The following is a 20,577-nucleotide window of genomic DNA, read 5'->3' on the forward strand; positions in this document are numbered from 1 at the left end:
TGAAAAAATGATAAATATTTGCCTTTTGAGATTTTCTGTTACTCTCCTTGTATCAATGATTTTAACACTATCACCAAAAAGCCCTCCTAAATTCTGTAAAACTAAAATACATGTAATAAACATAATTATGATTAATCTAAAAAAGATAAAGTGTTTCAGCAAAAGTCTTAAACTAATTCTACAAAATCTACCTTATCACTGTCCTAGAAATGCTGCAAAAATAGTCTCATGGGCTGGTGTAAGTTAATATAAAAAGTATGAGTGCATGATATTTTCATTTGTATATATTTAATATATATATGCCATCATCTTCGGATCTAGTCAAGCTACTCTCCCCACAGGAGCCAATGTTGGGAGGGGATATGTGCAAGGACTGCACCACTTCCGTTCTCCTACTGTTCCCAAAGGAGTCTGTTCAGCCCCCAGTCTAAAACTAACTTTAGGGTTGCCTGATTTATACTGACTTGTAACAATCCCTAGGGGGTAACCATTATTCTGGTGGGGACTGTTAGAATACAGTACAGCCAAAAGTGTCCCCAAAGTAGGGGGTGGGAGCGAGTATGAGAGGATCATTATAAAGCTTGCTGTGCAGGCTCTATGCCAGCTTGGGATTCTACCACACTAAGAAAATCCTCAGCTTTACAAACCTCTCTACGCTGCTCCAGAAGAACAAAGGGGCTACATCACAGGCCAAGATCTGGCCTTTAGTATCCAATGAAGGAACTTACATTTTGTTAAAGTGTGAAGATATTTATATTACCATCTTACACTGAAATGCAACAATGTCTGTGCTGGAATACAGTTGTCATTCTGCAGCTGCCATTTAAATTTTTTTAATTTTTTTACAAGGAGGAGAGACATGAAGAATAACTGCTCTAATTAAAAGTACAGGAGAATTTCAGTTGGGCAGCATATAATTACTGTACTCAAGTTGGAATTTGACCTGTACATCTTGTGAAAAGAACCAAAGGAATTCCAATGACATTGAGTAATCACGACCACAATCTTATGTCTCAATCAGAAGACAACACTTCTTGCTGTGCAGTGCCCCAGCCCCAACACCATGCACTTTTTCAGTTTAATATCGATTAGCAAGGAAACATCATGGCACCATAACACAATTTCCTGCAGCATCTGGATTTTATTTGTAGGTCTCCAATCCAAGCATTGATGAGGCCTGACCATACTTAGCTCATGAGATCTGAAGGGGCCACAGACAAAGGGGTATTTGCTGCCAGCCAAAATTCAGTCTCATTAATTATGAATTAACAAAAGGATAAAGAAATAAAATATTAGTTCATAAGATGGGGCTAAAAACTACATGAGAAATGTGGTGCTACACAGTAAATTAGTTATTGTTGTACATACAAACACTTAAAATGGAAGCAAGATTTTCTTTTTGAAGGGAGTCCCTGAACTTTGTATTTAGAGATAGGATTCAATCCTGCAACTCACATTAAACAATATAGACTTCAACAGAGGAAACTGGTGGACTCTACTGAAAAACACTAAACTACAGCAAAGGACCACTAAGTATAACAAAGTGCAGTTTAAATGAAAGTGAATGCTTTACAATTTTAAAAATATGATATAATAGCAGAAGTTCCAGCAAAGCAAAACATTTCAGAGAACAAAAAGGTTTACATTCAAAATTTCTGCAAAAAAACACAGGCAGTCCCCGCACACATGAACAAAGGTAATCAAACTCTTAATGGTATTGTGAAAGCTTGCCAAACATATTCAGATTTTGGAAACAATCCATAGAGTTATAACTGGCAGTCTTGTGTGAGGGAAAGAGACACAGCAGCACCCCACAATGCAAATGAATGATGTTACTGTAATGCTCAGTGGCCCATGGGATATCACAGTCTGCTGCACAACACGAACAAGCTGTGAAAGCCTCTGCAGTCTCCTCCTAAATCTACAAACAGAAAAAAATACTTATGAACTGTCAGGTGGTTTAGTAAAGATCCAGGCTGCTCTGGTGATATCTGATATGGATAGTTTTACATCCTATCATATTACTCTTTTACAGAAGGATCATGGGTAGGAGGGGAAAAAAGGGATGAAACTGAGGCCTTGTCTACACTGGACATTTGCTTTGCAGCCATTGCAAACCCTTAGGGTGAAATCCTAGCACCACTGAGGTCAGTGGGTTATGCCATTAACTTCAGTGGGGCCAGGATTTCACCCCTTATATGGTCAGACACAGCCACTGTTTGCATTGGTGGAGTTTACCCCTGTTTGAAACTAAGGTAAACTGCACCAATACACACTGCAGTTTACAGTGGTGTACCCTACTCACTGCTGGAGTTTGCACTATCACAGCTACAATGATTACTAGCCACTGAAGGCTTTAACTGGAGTAAATCCTGAGTATAAATAAGGCAGGGAACGATTAGGGTAACTAGTCTGGGACAGTTTCTTAGAAGATGTGGGCAATCTCCCTAAGAATCTGTAGAAACCCTCATCATCTGAGTAATTCAAAAGTGAACTAGACAAGCTCCTCAAGAATATATCAGAAAGAATGATTTCTGCATTGGCAGAGGGATGAATAGTCTTTCCCCTTCCTTCCCCCCACTCTAGTTTCCAAAATTATTTGATTTACTATGAAGAGAAACATTAGTCCAACTTAGCAACACTCACAACCTTCTTGGAACCATCTTCTAAAACCACTTCTAAGTGAGATGCTTTCTCCTGTCTTTGGCTTTCAGTAAAAATACTGTAGCACCATTTACAGAACTTTCAGAGGAATGAACAGCGAGATCTGATTTTTACATAAGTTTTCTGTGACCTGCCTCAAGAGGAGGGGAGGGAGAGGATCTTAGAGGTATCAGGTACAGCTGACTCACTGTTACAGTCAATAGCCAGGATTCCTGTAAGTATGAATGCATTGGGTCCATATCACATTGAAAAGTGAATTTTTCATTACAGCTATAGTGTACTATATATAAAGAAGATATAGAGCTGGAAAGACAATATAAGTGGAACTTTTATGACATTAAGACTTCAAGAACTGCAACTGTGTTTTCATTGTGGCCAGACAACGCCAAACAAACAAACAAACAAACACAAACACATAATAGACAAGGAGGAAAAACTAAAAACCAAACAAATAACTAAAATCTAATGCACAGCTTATCAACTCACACTAGACTAGATGAATAATTTTAGCACAATAAAGAGGGACTTAATGAGAGATTGTGTCAAGGGTACATTGTACTTTCCCATGAAGCTCTAAATCTAAGCCATCTGTATCATGTAGCCTGGCTTGTTCTGGGAGCTGAAATGAGATAGCCACCTACTGAATAAAACTAAAGAATTTGGACCACCAGGAGGAAACTGAACATGACTCAGAAGGATGAAATGTTATTTGCCTTGAATTGGAGAATATTTTCTCCCTTCCATGAGTTAGATCTTTTTTCAGCTGAAACAGCTGGAATTTAAGTACTCCACTCCTTATTGGGATATTGACTGCAGAGAAATGAGAGAAAGTCATATTATACAAACCAACACAGCTCACTATGATTTCTTTACAAAGTGACCCCTTCTTTACTTATGTAATTTTCAATAGGCTAACTGTTATATAATAACAGATGTATCTCTGTTTCTTTTATTTTTGCAAAGCCTTCAAAATGTAAGACAATTTGCTTGAATTAATCCCATAATGAAAGGATCCCTTTTTGGATCTAATTTTCAATTTTTATTATAGATTGAATTAAAGATGTTTTGTGCTTCAACTACATAACGTAGGTAAGTATTAGCATTCCCATTTTACATATGGAAAAACTGAGGCACAGAGAAATTAAGTGGTTTGACAGAGGTCACAAATTATACAGAGCCAGAGGATGGTGTTTTACCAACTAACTGGAAGGAGGGGGTGCGCAGCTCCTTACTCTCTTCAATCTAATTCAGACATGACACACAAAGGATGACCACAAACAAGGATATGGGGAGGCAGGGGCACCCGGTTTGTATAATTTTTGGTGGTGCAGAACGGGTCCAAGCAGAGCCATGTGACGGACTGGGGCAAACACCCTGGGTGCTGCACTTTGGGGGGCCCCACGCTTCAGGAGGATGCGGGATCCAGGGCGGCCTGTGGGACTAGCAGGGGGCCTGGCGCTGGCAGCAGCGAGTGACACGGCCCCAGCCTGCCCCCATTCCACCAAGCAGTATATGCAGTGTATATTTTAAAAAGTCCACTTAATTCTGCATAAACACTAATTTGTAACTTAGATACAGGTATGATAGGTTGGGTTGTGGGGTTTTTTGATTTTGTTCTGTTATTTGAACAGGGATACAGCAATCTAATAACAAAGCAAGTAATTAAAGGAAATCACTAAATACCAAGTGTTTCTATTGGCTTGTGGGTTCATTAGTTAACAAAACCATCCTTTTTTTATTTGCAGTCCCATTCACTATAAACAATTTCTAATTCCTGTACCCAGCCTCATTCATCATACAGCTCTTATTACTTGCCGAGCACCATCCTTCCTATGCATTGAATGAGTCAGGTGTCTTGTGGAAAAAATATTATGATAACTGAAAACTTTATCAGAATGCAGTACATACATACATACATACTTACTTACACACACACACACACACACACAAGGTTGCACGGGTAACCTTAATTTTGGTTTCAGAGTAGCAGCCGTGTTAGCCTGTATTCACAAAAAAATACACTTCTGTGGTGACCTAGATTGTGCCACAAGTACTCCTTTTCTTAATTTTGGTATTTCCTAACTTCTGAATGCATGACTTCACAACAACATTCTTCTAATGTTTTGCCTATGTAATATTTATGCATGTCAAAATAAGCTTGTTATGGGCATATTACCATGTTTTTGAAGACTGACTTTTTTCCACCTTGAAATCAGAAAATGGTTGAGCAAAGTAAGTTTTATAAACACAGAGATACTGCAGACAAACAGCTGGGAAGGAAATCCTGGCCCCACTGGATTCAGTGGCAAAACTCCCATTGATTTAAATGGAGTCAGGATTTCTCCACTGGTCTTAAAATGTAACAAACACTGAAGTCAGATTATATTAGCAGCTTGCTTCCTACCTGGTAGTTTTAAGTGGACTGTTCTGATATAAATTAGCCACTGAAACGTCAGAATCTTACTTAACCAATTCTTCCTCTATCTTTCTCCTGTAAGGTACTTTGACAAGAACTGTATGTTTATTGTCTCTGTAATCTTTTCTATGATTTCTGCACAGATGCAAAAGGAAAGGTTAGCTTTAGAGAAAAAAAAAACTGGATTGGTATGAAATACTTTGCAAAAAGGAGGAATTTGTTCTCGTCTCCCACTGCTTTATAAAGAGTTTTAAAAACAATTTCCCCCTATAAAACTTGGTGGAAGCTAGAAGCTTCTTGTTTTTCCTGTTGACATTTCAAGGCTTCAAACAGAAATGTCTTCTCTGGACACAGTGTTCCATGCAATCACACAAGATGATCATTTAAGCGTATCTAAAAATGCATTTAAGATGCATCAAATATAAAAAAAAGATGACCACAAAAATAGTAAACAGAGTTTTGGTCTCTAGAAACTGAGCATCCTTCAGATTGGTGTATACAGCAAAACTTCACTTAAAAGGTAGTTAATCTGTCTGCAGGGACATAGCTGAAAACTTTGTTCTTCCTCAATACCGATTCTGTTTTCACATAAAATTCCCACCGACCTCTACATGATCTCATTATTGGGACCTTAGCATGAATTATTGTCTTGTTGGTCAGAGGGACCATTGTTCCACTCTTATTTTGTACTGGCAGATGTATGTACAAAGATTTATCTTTCTGAATCTGCAAAACTTTGAATAATGACAGGTTTCAGAGTAGCAGCCATGTTAGTCTGTATCCGCAAAAAGAAAAGGAGGACTTGTGGCACCTTAGAGACTAATAAATTTGTTAGTCGCTAATGTGCCGCAAGTCCTCCTTTTCTTTTTGCAAAACTCTGAAGTTATTCTATTGAATCTTCTCTTCTTAAAGTGTTTGCATTCAGAGGATTATCTTCCCTAATGCCTAATTAAGTGGAAATTTTCTTCCTTTTTATTTAGATTTCCAGTTTAAATTGAACCCCCAATGTTTTGCGTGCCCTTAGGCTTTGATTTGAAAATATTTGAGAGAAAAAAAGCTCTCTCTCATCATTTTACTGCTTATGATTCAGCATGGAGGAGAAATAGTCCCTCCTTCTGCAGAAGAGGGATGGGGGGGGAAATCTGAGGAAACACAACCATTGCATTCTTTGATTTCATTTATTTTTCTCATGAATGAGAGAGGCACGCATAATAGTTCTGTGGTGAGATGATTAGTTTTTCTAAAAGTTTGAGTGAAAAAGGAGAGTTAGTATGGTGAGTCCTGGTCAGATTAATGCATAATTGCCTCAAGATACCAAATTCAGCAGCAACAGAGCATTTGATAAACTACACAGAATAGCAAGTTACCTCACATAGGATGAATTTACCTTGCATAAGGAAGCAGACTATCTGAACTTCTTGGAGCACAATAATCAGTGAAACCCCAAAGAAGGTTCTAAGAAATATTAGCTACATTTTCACTTACCACAACTAAAATCTTCTCCGGTAAAGGTCAGAAAGACATCTACAACCAGCCTGACTACCAAAAGTGTCCATTAACCATCATCTCTGACTTTTTTCAAAGCTGGGAAGGGAGAAAGAGAAAAGGATTGAGACAGAGGTAGATGGATTTTACTTCATGTGTAGAGTCTCCATCCAGCTCAGACATTTCTAAAGAATTGTGTTCAAAAGGGGCAAAAGCTCTCCTTCACACAAGACTATAAGCATATTCTATTTATTTCAGAGTAGCTGTTACAGAACATTCTGGCAGGAATGTCTGTGAATCAGTATTTACTGCTAGCAGGCCCATCACCAACAACTCTGGAAACTCTCTCTAGTCTTCACAACAGAAAGGACACAACACACAGAGAACTCAAATATCAATGGACATACTGTACTTTGGTGGTGGTTCCTCCTAACTCAGGTCTTAATTTAATACTTATACCAAACGAGATTGGGGTTTGAGAGCCAACAACAAGATTCAGCCAATAACCAAGTATATTTATTAAAAGTATGTGTTGTAATACAATACTTCCATCATTATTTGATGACAGAAGATTATCTACCTTATGATCCATCCGGTGTCCTTTATCTTCTGGATTCCTAAGATGGCTCTCCCCCATCCCCATCTTGTTAACTAGAAAAAGTTAACACGACAGCAAATAGCAACTCTGTCAAGCTAAAAACCTAACAATTATGCACCAGAGCTATGTCTACACTACCATCTCTATCGGTAAAACGTATGTCGTTCCCAGGCGTGAATATTCCACCCCACTGACCAACAGAAGTTACACCAACAATAGCGCTAGTGTGCATAGCACTCTGTCAGCAGGAGAGCTTCTCTCACCTACAGAGCTTATGCTGCTCACAGGGGTGTTTTTTTTTTATGCTGATGGAAGAGCTCTCTCCCGTCAACAGAGTATATTCCCCACACACGCTACAGCTACACTGCTGCAGCGCTGTAAATGTAGTCAAGAAAGACACACTTGCATGGTCTTTTGTTTAGCATTAGCCAGAAAGAAAACTGTACTTAAAAAAACCCCAAATCCATTCTATTTAGCATTGATCAATTGCAACACAATCCTCCAAACCACCACTTTGGGAGTCCACAAGATATGACCCTCCAGATGGAAGAAATGTTGAGGTAAATTGTTTACTAGCCAAATAGCCTGGTGTGGATATATTTTTGAATGAAGCTATTCTCCAAGCAACTCCAAATACAGATATTAAAAAAAGATAGTTCAGTGTGCTTCATGCTCACACAATGCCAAGTTTTGCACACATGAGCAATTTACCATACTGATGTCATTATAACAAAAAACATATAAGAATCATTCTAAGGACTTGCAAATATAACTGTCTAAATTGCATCTGAAAATATTGCACTCCTTCTGTCATGAGCACAATTTTTCAGAACTGGCTTTATAATTTGGCCCTGGGCATAACAGACAGTCATGGTTACAGAATGTTGTCACAGGACATGTTCAATCTGTAAAACAAGCTATACAAGATAGCTCATGTCATCACATTCTGTTGTTCACTTCCTCGCAAGAACAACACTACTTCCCAGCTTCCACAAATTCTAAGCTTCTTCATCCACTCCATTTCTTTCTCATCCCATTGGAACTGATCTCCATTTGTCTTAATTACCTAGACACACACCAAGACAGAGCTTTTACATCATCCACATTTTGACAGAGGAGATTGAGCCTCATTATGCCTCAGACTACAAATATGAGGCTTGCTTAACCAAGGGTTAAAATTTGGCATAGGAGTCTTACATCTTCAGAAGCTCCCACAGCATAATCTCTTCTTCAGTGCATAACTATTCCAATGGCATCCACAAGAGCAGAGTGAAATTAACCAGAATTTTGAACAGTTCAGTACCACAGAGGCATCTGTGCTTGGTGTTCCTTCTGCATGGGTTTTTGGGGAGGGTGAGGAGGGAGAAGGGATGAGAGATTGGAATACTAAGGTAAGAGAATGAAGAACAGGCCTGAATATTTAATTTTTATATAAACATAATAACTACTAGCTGGTGTGGTTTACCAATAAGATAACAGTGGGTAATTCTTCCTGTTAGTTGCTCTTCTGCTCAACTATCCTCTTATGCCCCTGCTGTGTGTGTAAGTTACATTAGGTTTACAACTTACTCACTGCCAAATTTGAATAAGTTATACTACTTTATCATTTACACTTGTTTTATTAATATCTTGGGCCTCCATGTAACTCACACCATCATTTTGAGGCTTCAGAGACTTTGGCTCGGATACCTTTATGGGAGTTGCACTCATACCAGAGATTAATTTGACTTGCCCTATTTAATAGTGTTAATTACTGCTCCTCTTGGAGAAAATGGAAGAACACCAATACAATATAATAGTTGGGTGAGTCACAACATATAAATTGCACTGCTGAGACACAATAAAAGCTTGTCTGTTTTGTTAAACAAAGTAAAGCCAATAAATGCAACCAAGGCTGAAAGTTTCAAACAGAAAAGTAGTGGACTATTCCAATAAATAGTCTTTTGATTATTCAGATTAATTTTCCAGGACACTTGCAAACTCCTTAAAATCAAGGGGCCAGAGCCTCAGCCCTGGCACCTTGGTGTTGCTTCTATGGCTATCCTAATAGGGCAGCTGGGGATTTGATTTGCACAGACCCAACCTGCCATCCCCAGCACTGAGGGTGAGAGGATGCATGTTAAAGAAGGAGGGGGCATGGCCAGAGCACATTGAATGCAGGTGATCCCCAGCTGGTGCAACAGACCATAAGGGGCTGTTGCAGCAATCAGAATTTAGAGAAGAACTGTGTCTGTCCTGAATTTTTCTGGGAAACAGTTCAGCCCTCCAGCTGCTCCAAGAATATAGGAGCATAAAATTAGCTTTAAGGCACCTTTGTGCCCTCTCCCTACCTTTATCTTGTGTTGAAGATCTAATCTAAGGAACATCAGTTTAAAAAAAACAACAACAATAAACTAAACTCTGGATCCCATAATGTATGATTCTGTAGGCCAGTATATAGTATTACAGGAATCTGTAGATAGATCTGGAACTACATTATTCAACATGAAAGTATTTTGTAAATTATTCTTCCATACCAACATTTCAAATATGCTTTCTAAAGGTCAATCTGAATACCAAGGACTTGCAGTAGTTTCTCAGGCATTTCAGTTACTGCATTAAGTATATATTATACTAAGACAAATTTTCTGTGCTTTAACTTTGAACTTTTATGAAAATCCTTTTTTAGAAGTTAGCTATACCTCTTTTGTCTACAAGTGTATTTTTCCCCACATCTTTTCTCCTCAAGTTTCTAATTCAGACTGTGATGCTACTGAATGGGTCTCCAAAAATTAATAAAATGATAAATTGTTGTGTGCAATTATTCAGGAACAGGATGGTGATGGAGTAAGGATATGTGTGGCGGGGTGCTGTTGGTGGTGTTGGGTTTTTTGTTTTTGTTTTTTTGAAGCAACACATATGAGCTTTCTGTTTTACAAAATAATCTTTGGATTAGAACTGCTAGGAGTGACTAGTGGGAAGTGGGAAAAGCAGTGAACTTGTCTGAAACATAGCAGAAGTGTGATACTAACAAATGATGAGATGACATATGCAGAAAAGGAAAGTAGATTTTTTTTAAAAACCTCAAGGTTGAGAACTTAAAAAAAACCCTACTTTTTTTTCTTAAATACAGACAGCTCTTTTTTACTTCAAATGGAGTTACATATGTTCAGTGCCTTAGAAAAATCAGGTCCTAAATTGGTCACCCTAAAATGGAGGCACCCAAAATTAGTGGATACTTCAAAATGCTGGCTTTTGGTATGTGACAAAATATATAGCTTATGAAAAGAGTTATCAGTAACTGCTTCCTTTTTACCCTTCTTCCAGTCTTGTCTTTGTGCTTTCTTCCATGATGCCCCTTAAACCTGAACTGCTCTCTCTCTTGGGATACCCTTCCTGGACATTCAAGTCCCTCCTAAAAATAACCATAATTCCTCTGTGAAACCTTTCAGCTGCAACTCAAATGCACATCACATAATATATATAGATACCTGCATGAACACCAAGTGAAGCTTCTGATCCCTGTTATCCTGTGTGTCCATATTTCAGTCTTGACTTATAATTCCTGGAGCTAAAAACTGCATCTTCTAAGTCCTGTACATCACTGAGCACTGAGGCTGCATTCAGTAATAACCTGTCACCCCAGTTAAAGGAATATTGGGAGGGTATTTTGCATGAACAGTTTAAAACAAAAAGTTATGGAAGATTTGCCCTGACTAGGGTCTTACATGGGTGCCTGTCACCATAGTATCTGAAAACACTAAATATTTTAAATGCCAAATAATTAAAGGTGGTGGTGTAGCTGTGTTGGTCCCAGGATATCAGTCACAAGGTGGGTGAGGTAATACATTTTAATGGACCAACTTCTGTTGGTGAAGGAGACACGCTTTCAAGCTACGCAGAGCTCAAGAAAGCTTGTCTCCTTCGCCAACAGAAGTTGGTCCAATAAAGGATATTACATTATCCACCTTCTCTCTCTAAACAGTGAAGGGTCAATTATGAGACACATAAGCCAGTGTCTACATACAGAAATACAGGTAATGAGGAGGGAAACAAGTTGATTGAACTCCGGCAGAAGAGAAATCTAGGTTTTGTTCTTGGGGTTTTTTTTGTTTTTTGAGTAAAGTGAGCCCTAGAAGAGAAGGACTGTCTTCTAAGTAATAGAGGTTTTTAGGCATATGTCTGCCTATTTTTAGGTTTAAAGTCTAGTTACAATATTTATGGTAATAATCACCCAGAGTAGATGTCATTAGTTTCAAAAAACGGGAGTTTTCAAAATGGTTATGTACTCCCCTCATCAATCTTACACATTTTCATACACAATTTTAAACCGTTTAAAAAATGTTATAGTCTGATAATGACTTTTTTCACAATAAGGATGAAACTAACAATATGGAATTCTTTATGTTCCATTATAACAGAATCAAGCAGCTACTTTGGTTTAACTATCTAGCACAGAAGTCAGATAATTCAAAATTATGGTTTCCTCAATTTTAATTTATTCATTTTGAACATATGTGATATTGTATTGTATCTAGTGTTAAATTTATATCTTAAGTCACTGAGGCTGAACTACAGTTATGAGACTTGTAACTTTGAAATTTTAAACATACAAATCAAGAAACTGAATCATGATATTGCATAAAGTAGCTTTTCTGGCACTGATTTACTTAGGAAATATCAAATGTTTTATAAAATATCACAGATGTCATTGCAACAAATGAGGTTCAAAATAGCAGAGCTTCAGATATACTCTGTGCATGTATCTGGAACTCCATAACTTTATTAAAGTAAGTGAACTTTGAAATAAATTTGCTGCGGTACCTCAATAGTAGCAGAGCTTTAGAATAATTGACAAAAAGAACAGACAGTAAACTAGATCAGCCCACTCTCTTCCACTTCCCAAATGCACATTCATATAACAAAACAAAAAAAAAACCTCCCAGAAAACTGAGAAAGGGTCTAATTCTTCTTACACACATGCTTATCTGCTACTGAAATCAACAGGCCTGCAGAACTTACACAAGAAGCTCTTGACCATTATGAAGAGGTCTTTATGATAATGCTGACAGTCTGTTTAAAAAAAAATAGCGTGGAAATCACAAACACAGGTGGCATTTGCAATTAGCATGGACTGCCCAACTTTGTTTATATTATGTCTTGATTTTAAAAATATTCTTGCATTCTTAATCAGAAAAGATAATGTAGGCTTAATTTTGAGTAATATGTTCTTTAAATAACTTGATCTGACAGTGATGAGTTTCACTGGAGTTAAGTAGTTCCAATTGAGACTTTAGGAAAAGTTCCTCATATGAGGAAGTTCATTCTAAAATGGTTAGATACTTTTCTGCACATGCAAAATGTAACCAACTATGCTCAATGCTCTGTAATACCACTGCTGTTTCACTGCATCATCAGTGATAGCTACACACGCCTTCTCTAGAAGAAATAAAAAAAAATTCCTCTCATAGATATCATTCTTTAACATATAGAGCATTTGTAGATGACAGATCTACCCACTTAATGCTTCCTGCAATTTTGTTAATTATATGACAATTCTGAACAACTCCTATCTAACTAAATAAAGAGCTATCAAGACTCCCTTCAAGGTTAAAGTCTCAATCACTTGGGTAAACTTCTCAGGAAGATATCCTATTATTTCAGGTTTGAAAATTCAACAGATATTTTTTTTCTCTGATCATCCCCTAAGAAAAGTGAAGATATAACAGTTATAACATTTTCCTTTGATTATTTTTTCACTTTTACTATTGTCTTATATAACCAACTCCTTTTGGATAGCTTGCTATATAGGGGAGTGGTGATCACACAGAGTGGGCAAGTGCAACCACAAGTTCAGTGTATGCCTGTCTCTGTCTATCTCTCTGGTCACCACTTGAATGGAGGTCAAGGTTACAGACTTGCTATTCATGACCACATTGTTTTGATATCAGCATTTTTTCTTCTGCATGAAAACTGTTATATATTTTCTATCTTTGCAATCTTTCAAGAAGCTGCAAATTCATGAATATTTGTAAGGATGGGAGAAGCAATGGAAAAGACACACTTCCTATGTCTAATATTCCTGAGGGAAATAAGATCTAGTGCCTTAAAAAAAAAAAGTTATTAATTCAGGATCAATTACTGGTGAAAATCAAGAAAGTACAGGCTAGAGTAAATAAACCCGGACAAAGACTGTTTTTTGTTTGTGTGGTCTCCGGTTTAAGAGGGTAATGAGAAAAGAGCAACGCCAGACAGTGATGTCACCGCATGAAGATAACAAAGGAAGCTGCCCAGGCTGAGAAACTAAAGGCTTCTCTCATTTAGCCAAAAATGAGACTAACACCTAAAATAATTAATCCAGATCTGTCTAAAAATTAAAGACAGGGTTACAAAATATATATATATTTTCTAGTTTGGGTTTGGTGTGTGTATTGCTTTGTTCTTGTATGCATAGTTTCTACAGCACTATTATACTTACGCTTTATAATCAAAATCTTGGCCAACAACACATCGAGCAACGGTCTATCTTAAGAAAAAATCTCTGATCTCCTTTCCAATTTGTTGGAAGGCAAAAATAGATGAGACTGAAAGAAACAAAGAAGTCTCACCCAAAGGTGTACGTAAAATGAGTTTGCCAGTTGCCAAACTTAAGACCTGGCACACATTAGTTTCACCAAGCAAAGCTGTTATGAAAAAGCACTTTCACTGGGTTTTTTTTTTTAATCACAATAGCGCGGGGGAGAGGAAGGAAAACCTTTCTGCTACTTAAAAGTGAAAGGCTCACTGGAGGTGTTTACAAAAAAAGCAAAAGCCCCCCATGGAAAGCTACATCCACCCCAATTCCATGAATTAAAAGAGTAAAGAGGGGTTAGTTGTCTGTCCTCTCTCCTTCCCATTGTTTTTCTTCTCTCCCCTCCCTTCTCTTTCTCTTTCTCTCGCCTCCTCTGCCTTGCTCTAGTTCTCCTTCCCTTTCCTGTGTCCCACCTCCTCCTTTCTCTGTGTCTGGCTGTTTGTCCCTCTCTGGGCACGTCTGGCTCCTTTTCCCCCTTTCCCGTTCTCTGTCTGCCTCACTCCCCTCTCTCCAGTACCTGATATGGCGGCGGCGGCTCCTGATCCGGTTCGGTCCCATCCCCGTAGCTGGCTCTGTCCGACTGGGACTCGTGCAGCAGGGAGATGTCATCCGAGGTGGGGGACTTCAGGCAGTTCCCCATTGTTCCCGGCGGGGCGAGGGCTTCTCCGCCTCAGCGTGTCCGCTCCCGCCTTAGTCTCCGCGCAGCGCCAGGCCGCCCGCAGCAGCAGCAGCAGCAGCAGCAGCCGCCGCCCGGCTGGGGAGGCTCATGCCAGTCTCTCCCCGTAACAGGCTTAGCGCCAACCCGGCTGGCTGCACCGGGGACCCGCACACTCAGGCTCCTGCTGCTGCCTCCTCCCGCTCCCGGGGGGCCTGTGAGGGGCAGCGGGCGGGAGGAGGAGGCCTCACTTCCCCACCCCCATAAGGGCCGCAGACAAGGGGGGCAGTGCTGTTTGGACAGCTGGGTTCAGGTGCAGCCCGCGCCCGTCCCTAAGCCCCAGCCGCAGCCAGGGGCTCTTCTGCTTCCTGGTCACCAGCTTCCTGTGCACTGGGCTTTGTCACACGGGCCTCGTAACTCCTCCTCTGGCTCCGCCCCGCCGCTGCCAGGTTTCCCAGGGCCGGGCCCGGCTGCTCTCTCGCCGGCTCCTGCTGCCCATTGTCGCTCCCTGAGCAGCGTATTGAAGGGATCGTGTTTAGAGGATGCTTTCTGTGATGCGTTACCATCACATTTGCAGAGCGGATTCAACCTGCTCCCCAAAATGGTGGGTGAGAGTTTGCCCCACTGTTGGTTTTTTTTGCATTATTTTAATGTAGTGCGTGCCTGTTTCGGGTGTGTTATATATGACTAAGAGCCCCAATCATGGACCAGAACCCTTTTGTGCTAGGTGCAGTACAAATAAAAAACTGGAAGACAGTTACTGCCAGAGCAAAAGCTCAGATTTGTGCACATAGTCAGAATATGACACCCAGAGGTGCTCCCATTGCACTCAGAAAATAGAAAAGGAGGACTTGTGGCACCTTAGAGACTAACAAATTTATTTGAGCATAAGCTTTCGTGAGCTACAGCTCGCTTCATCAGATGCATTTGGTGGAAAATACAGTGGGGAGATTTATATACACACACAACATGAAACAATGGGTTTTGTCATACACACTGTAAGGAGAGTGATCACTTAAGATGAGCCATCACCAGCAAGGGGGGGAGGAAGAAAACTTTCATGGTGACAAGCAAGGTGAGCCATTTCCAGCAGTTAACAAGAATGTCTGAGGAACAGTGGGGGGTGGGGGGGAGAGAAATAACATGGGGAAATAGTTTTACTTTGTGTAATGACTCATCCACTCCCAGTCTCTATTCAAGCCTAAGTTAATTGTATCCAGTTTGCAAATTAATTCCAATTCAGCAGTCTCTCGCTGGAGTCTGGTTTTGAAGCTTTTTTGTTGAAGGATAGCCACTCTTAGGTCTGTAATCGAGTGACCGGAGAGATTGAAGTGTTCTCTGACTGGTTTTTGAATGTTATAATTCTTGACGTCTGATTTGTGTCCATTTATTCTTTTACGTAGAGACTGTCCAGTTTGACCAATGTACATGGCAGAGGGGCATTGCTGGCACATGATGGCATATATCACATTGGTAGATGCACAGGTGAATGAGCCTCTGATAGTGTGGCTGATGTGATTAGGCCCTATGATGGTATCCCCTGAACACATATGTGGACAGAGTTGGCAACGGGCTTTGTTGCAAGGATAGGTTCCTGGGTTAGTGGTTCTGTTGTGTGGTGTGTGGTTGCTGGTGAGTATTTGCTTCAGGTTGGGGGGCTGTCTGTAAGCAAGGACTGGCCTGTCTCCCAAGATCTGTGAGAGTGATGGGTCGTCCTTCAGAATAGGTTGTAGATCTCTGATGATGCGTTGGAGAGGTTTTAGTTGGGGGCTGAAGGCGATGGCTAGTGGCGTTCTGTTATTTTCTTTGTTGGGCCTGTCCTGTAGTAGGTGACTTCTGGGTACTCTCACAGATCACAGATTTTGCCAATATCAATGTACATCGAGTGATTTACAAACGTTGTATTGGGTTGCTTTAACTTTTCCTATTATTCTCAGAAACTATCATTGAATAAAGATGGTAATATGTGGATGTGATGACAGGGCACAAATGCATCCCCCTAAAATCTGAAGACATCCTTTCTTAGGGCTATGCTGTCACAGCTTTATCTGACAGGAAAATCTCAAAGGGAATAATGCAAAGATGATGGCAGAACTGATGTGGAATATGTTTTAGAAGCATACACGCTGCACATCATTTACATTGCTTATCTTCCTCACACAGACACACATCTGAGGGCAGAATATGGCCCAGTATATTTCCATAACTTTTTGATTTATTTAGGATTATGCAAAATTTAAAGCTGTATGGCTAATGTTTAATACCAAGTTTGTAATTTGATGTTGATAAAATCTGGCATATGAAAATACAGGAAAAGTAAATTGACTGCTATTTTAGACTAAATCTTTTGTGTTTGTACAATACTGAATTATTCTCTTGTAGAACTATTTTCTTCAAATTGTGGTTCTCATGTAAATAGTATGCATTTCATATGGCTATTATGGTGAGCAATGTTTTACAAAATAAATTCAGCTGTGCAAAATTCTCAATTTGCACTTTGTGACTTTTATATGGTGAAAATGCAAATGTATGTAAATATGTATAAATGTGTTCAAATGTGGTTTTGCAATTTACACAAGCAAAAAGTCTTTTATGAAATGCGAAACATATAAGCTGGAGGAAAGATGGTGGTTAGATAAGGGATTTTTTTGTACTTTCATTGAACTTTTTCTACCAGGAGTGAAGAAGAAGTACATGAATAAAACAAGCTTTCTGTCAGAACAGAAAAAATATGTTGAGAAAACACCAACATTGACTTCTGCATCCAGTGAAAGCTTGACTTTTCTGGTTTTGACAAGCAGCATAAAAATCTTTGCACAGCTCTAATGGTAATTCATGGAAAAACACAAAGAACAATTACTTACCCTACAGTAACTGTGGTTCTTTGAGATGTAGCAGTCAGTGCAAAGCCCAGTGTAGGTGTGCCTCCACCACGTGCACACAAGATCAGAGTCTTTTGAATACCCGTCTGTTGGGACTGTACATGCACCCTATGCTTCCTTGTGCTCCTCTACAAAGGCCTGGAGGGTGGGGTAGACATGACCCTCAGTTCCCTTGCAATTTAAAGCCTCTGGTTGCTGAGACCTCTAAAGAATGGGGACGGTGGTTGGGTCATGGATTCCACACTCACTACAGCATATCAAAGAACCACAGTTACTGTAGGGTATGTAAGGAGAGGCTACTTTGTGCAGTAACTGGAGTTCTTCAAGATGTGTATCCCTGTGGATGCTCCACTTCAAATATGCATGTACCTCTGATCAGACATTTTTGGTAGTAGCGCCATTCAGTACATGCACGTTCCCTACAGATCATCATGCCCCATACCGAGGCTATGTAGGGCTGCATGGGCAAAATGCCCTCAGTTCCTTCTCCACTGCAAAGTCCTTCAGAGGAAACTCTGAAGCTGAGGGGAAGGAGGGAAGGTAGGGGAGCCCCCAGAGGGGGGACACATCTTACAGAACTCCAGTGACTGCATAAAGTGAGTAATCTCTCCTGCTTTGAGCAGTGTCCCTATGGGTGCTCCATTTCAGATGACTACCAAACAGTACCCTCAACTGAAAGGGGGAGTTTCAGAGCTGAGTCCAAGACTGAAGACAAGACTGCATTTCCAAGGACAGCATCTGATCTAGAAGAATGAACCACCACATAATGTTTGTAAAAGATGTGTATCAAAGTCCAAACTACAGCCTTACAAATCTCCCCGATGGAAACATGCTCAAGCAATGTGACAGAAGTAGAAAAAGACCATGTGGAATGGGCTGACACCCTAGAAGGAAGTTGTATATCAGGAGATTCATAGCAAGAAATAATACATCCAAAAGTCTACCTGGAGAATCACAAAGTGGAGACTGTGGACCTTTTGGACTTGTCAGCAATTGAAATTAACAGACTGGGAGACTTTTCTAAATGGTTTGATTCTGTCCAGATAGAAAGCTAATGCCCTCCTGAAGTCCAAGGTATATAAGGTAGCATCCCTCCAGGTGTGATGTAGTTTTGTGGAAAATACTGGAAGATGGATGACTGATTGATATGAAATTCAGATAACACATTAGGTAAAAAATTAGGAAGTGGGCATAACAAAACCTAAGAACATAAGAACGGTCATACTGGGTCAGAACAAAGGTCCAGCTAGCCCAGTATACTGTCTTCCAACAATGGCCAATGCCAGGAGCTTCAGAAGGAATGAACCGAACAAGTAATCATCAAGTGATCCATCCTCTGTCACCCATTCCCAGCTTTTGGCAAAAGAGGCTAGGGATACCATCCCTGCCCATCCTGGCTAATAGCCATTGTGGAACCTATTCTCCATTAATTTATCTAATTATTTTTTTAACCCTGTTATAGTCTTGGCCTTCACAACATCCTCTGTCAAAGAGTTCCACAGTTTGACAGTGTGTTGTGTGAAAAAGTACTTCCTTTTGTTTGTTTTAAACCTGCTGCCTATTAATTTCATTTAGTGACTTCTAGTTCTTGTGTTACAAAAGGGAGTAAACAACACTTCCTTATTTACTTTCTCCACACTGGTCATGATTTTATAGACTTCTATCACAGAGGTTCTCAACCTTTTCCTTTTTGAGCCTCCCCCTACCCCCCAACATGCTATAAAAACTCCACAGCCCACCTGCTCCCCAATAACTGGTTTTCTGAATATAAAAGCCAGGCCTGGCGTTAGGGGGTAGCAAGCAGGGCAGTTGCCTGGGGCCCCATGCCACAGGGGCTCCCCACAAAGCTACATTGCTCAGGCTTTAGCTTTAGCCCCGGGTGGCGGAGTTCAGGGACCTGGGCTTCAGCCCCATGCGGTGTGGCTTTGTCTTTCTGCCCTGGGTCCCAGCGAGTCTAATGCTGGCCATGCTTGGAGGCCCCCTTGAAACCTGCTCGCGGCCCCCTGAGGGCCCTCTATCCCTGGTTGAGAACCACTGCTCTGTCATATCCCTCCTTAATCACCTCTTTTCTAAGATGAAAAGTTCCAATCTTATTAATCTCTCCTCATATGGAAGCTATTCCATACCCCTAATCATTTTTGTTGCCCTTTTTGAACCTTTCCAACTCCAATATATCTTTTTTGAGATGGGACGACCACATCAGCATGTGGGCATACCATGAATTTATACAGAGGCAATATGATATGATATTGTCCTTGAAAAACACTGTAAAAAGAGGTTCTGCATTTAAAGATCCAATTTCCCTGACTCTTTGGGTAGAAGTGATGGCCACCAAGAATAGTCCTCCATGAAGAGGCTAAGAAGAGAACAGGTGTCCACTTGTTCGAAGGGAGGTCTCATAAAACACTTTAGTACTAAGTTTAGATCCTATAAGGGGTGTTACCTAATTTGAGAAAAAAAGTTTCCCAATCCCTTGATAAATCTTACCATCATGGGATGAGAAAACAATAAGAATCCCTCAACTAGAAATGGAAGGCTGTTATAGCTGCAAGTGAATTCTGATATAACTCATAGATAATCCTGATTTGTTTTAAATTCCAACAGATAATCAAGGACAGCTGAGAGGGAGGAATGAAAAAAAAGACACCAGTGGTCACACCAATGGTGGACTCTCTTCCATTTTTGAAAGTGTTCCACATAGAACTTTTCCTACTGTTTATCTGCTGTACCTCTGCAGAACAGGAAGTCTCAATTCCTGAGAACCACTGAAGAACCAAGCCCTAAGATGGAGAATTCCCAAGTTGGGATGAAGAGTCTGACATGCATCTTAAGAGAGAAATGAGGAATGGACAGAAGACTGATCGCCAAACAAACAGCAAGACCAATTAGCTAAGGGGAGCAGGTCTATCTGGGCCTCATTGGAACTACGAATATGACCTTGGCTTTGTCTTGTTTGAGCTTGTTTACACTTTCAATATCAAAGGTGTTGGAGGAAACACATAAAGAAGGCTCCTTCATCCATGGAACAAGGAAAGCATCTCCTAGTCATGGAGGGCCCAAGCCCCCTCTTGAGCAAAACTGTTAGTATATAGACCTGTTTGTTAGCCTGAGATAGAATTTTGGGTTTTATTTTTGATACTTTTATATCCTTACTAATATGTATGAACAAAGACACTGTGTGTTGCTTCTGCTTAACCAGATGGGGTTTATAGCACAATGAGAAAAGATAAGGAAGAGAGTTAAAGTGTTGCTGGGTATGGTCGGAGTTTAATATATGAGCGTACACTTGAAGACTGCCTCAACTCCTCAAGGCAAGGTCAAACAACC

At 40.1% G+C, this 20,577-nt stretch overlaps 1 protein-coding gene and 1 long non-coding RNA gene across 2 annotated transcripts in view; both read right to left on the reverse strand.

Moving 5' to 3' along the window:
* Positions 1 to 14,765, reverse strand: part of RNF11 (ring finger protein 11) — a 36,302-nt gene extending 21,537 nt beyond the window's left edge. The window contains exon 1 of the mRNA XM_038412387.2: positions 14,231 to 14,765. Within this exon, the coding sequence (XP_038268315.1) occupies positions 14,231 to 14,353 (123 nt within the window). The 5' untranslated portion in view covers positions 14,354 to 14,765. The remainder of the gene's footprint in view (positions 1 to 14,230) is intronic.
* Positions 1,122 to 2,774, reverse strand: LOC122461261. Its single transcript, XR_006283138.1, has 2 exons — positions 2,650 to 2,774; positions 1,122 to 1,921 (listed from the first exon to the last, which is right to left on the reverse strand). It is a non-coding gene; the product is annotated as an uncharacterized LOC122461261 (long non-coding RNA).
* Positions 14,766 to 20,577: the final 5,812 nt, after the last annotated feature.

The sequence above is a fragment of the Dermochelys coriacea genome, chromosome 8 (genome assembly GCF_009764565.3).
Source record: "Dermochelys coriacea isolate rDerCor1 chromosome 8, rDerCor1.pri.v4, whole genome shotgun sequence".
NCBI classification, from domain to species: Eukaryota; Metazoa; Chordata; order Testudines; family Dermochelyidae; genus Dermochelys; species Dermochelys coriacea.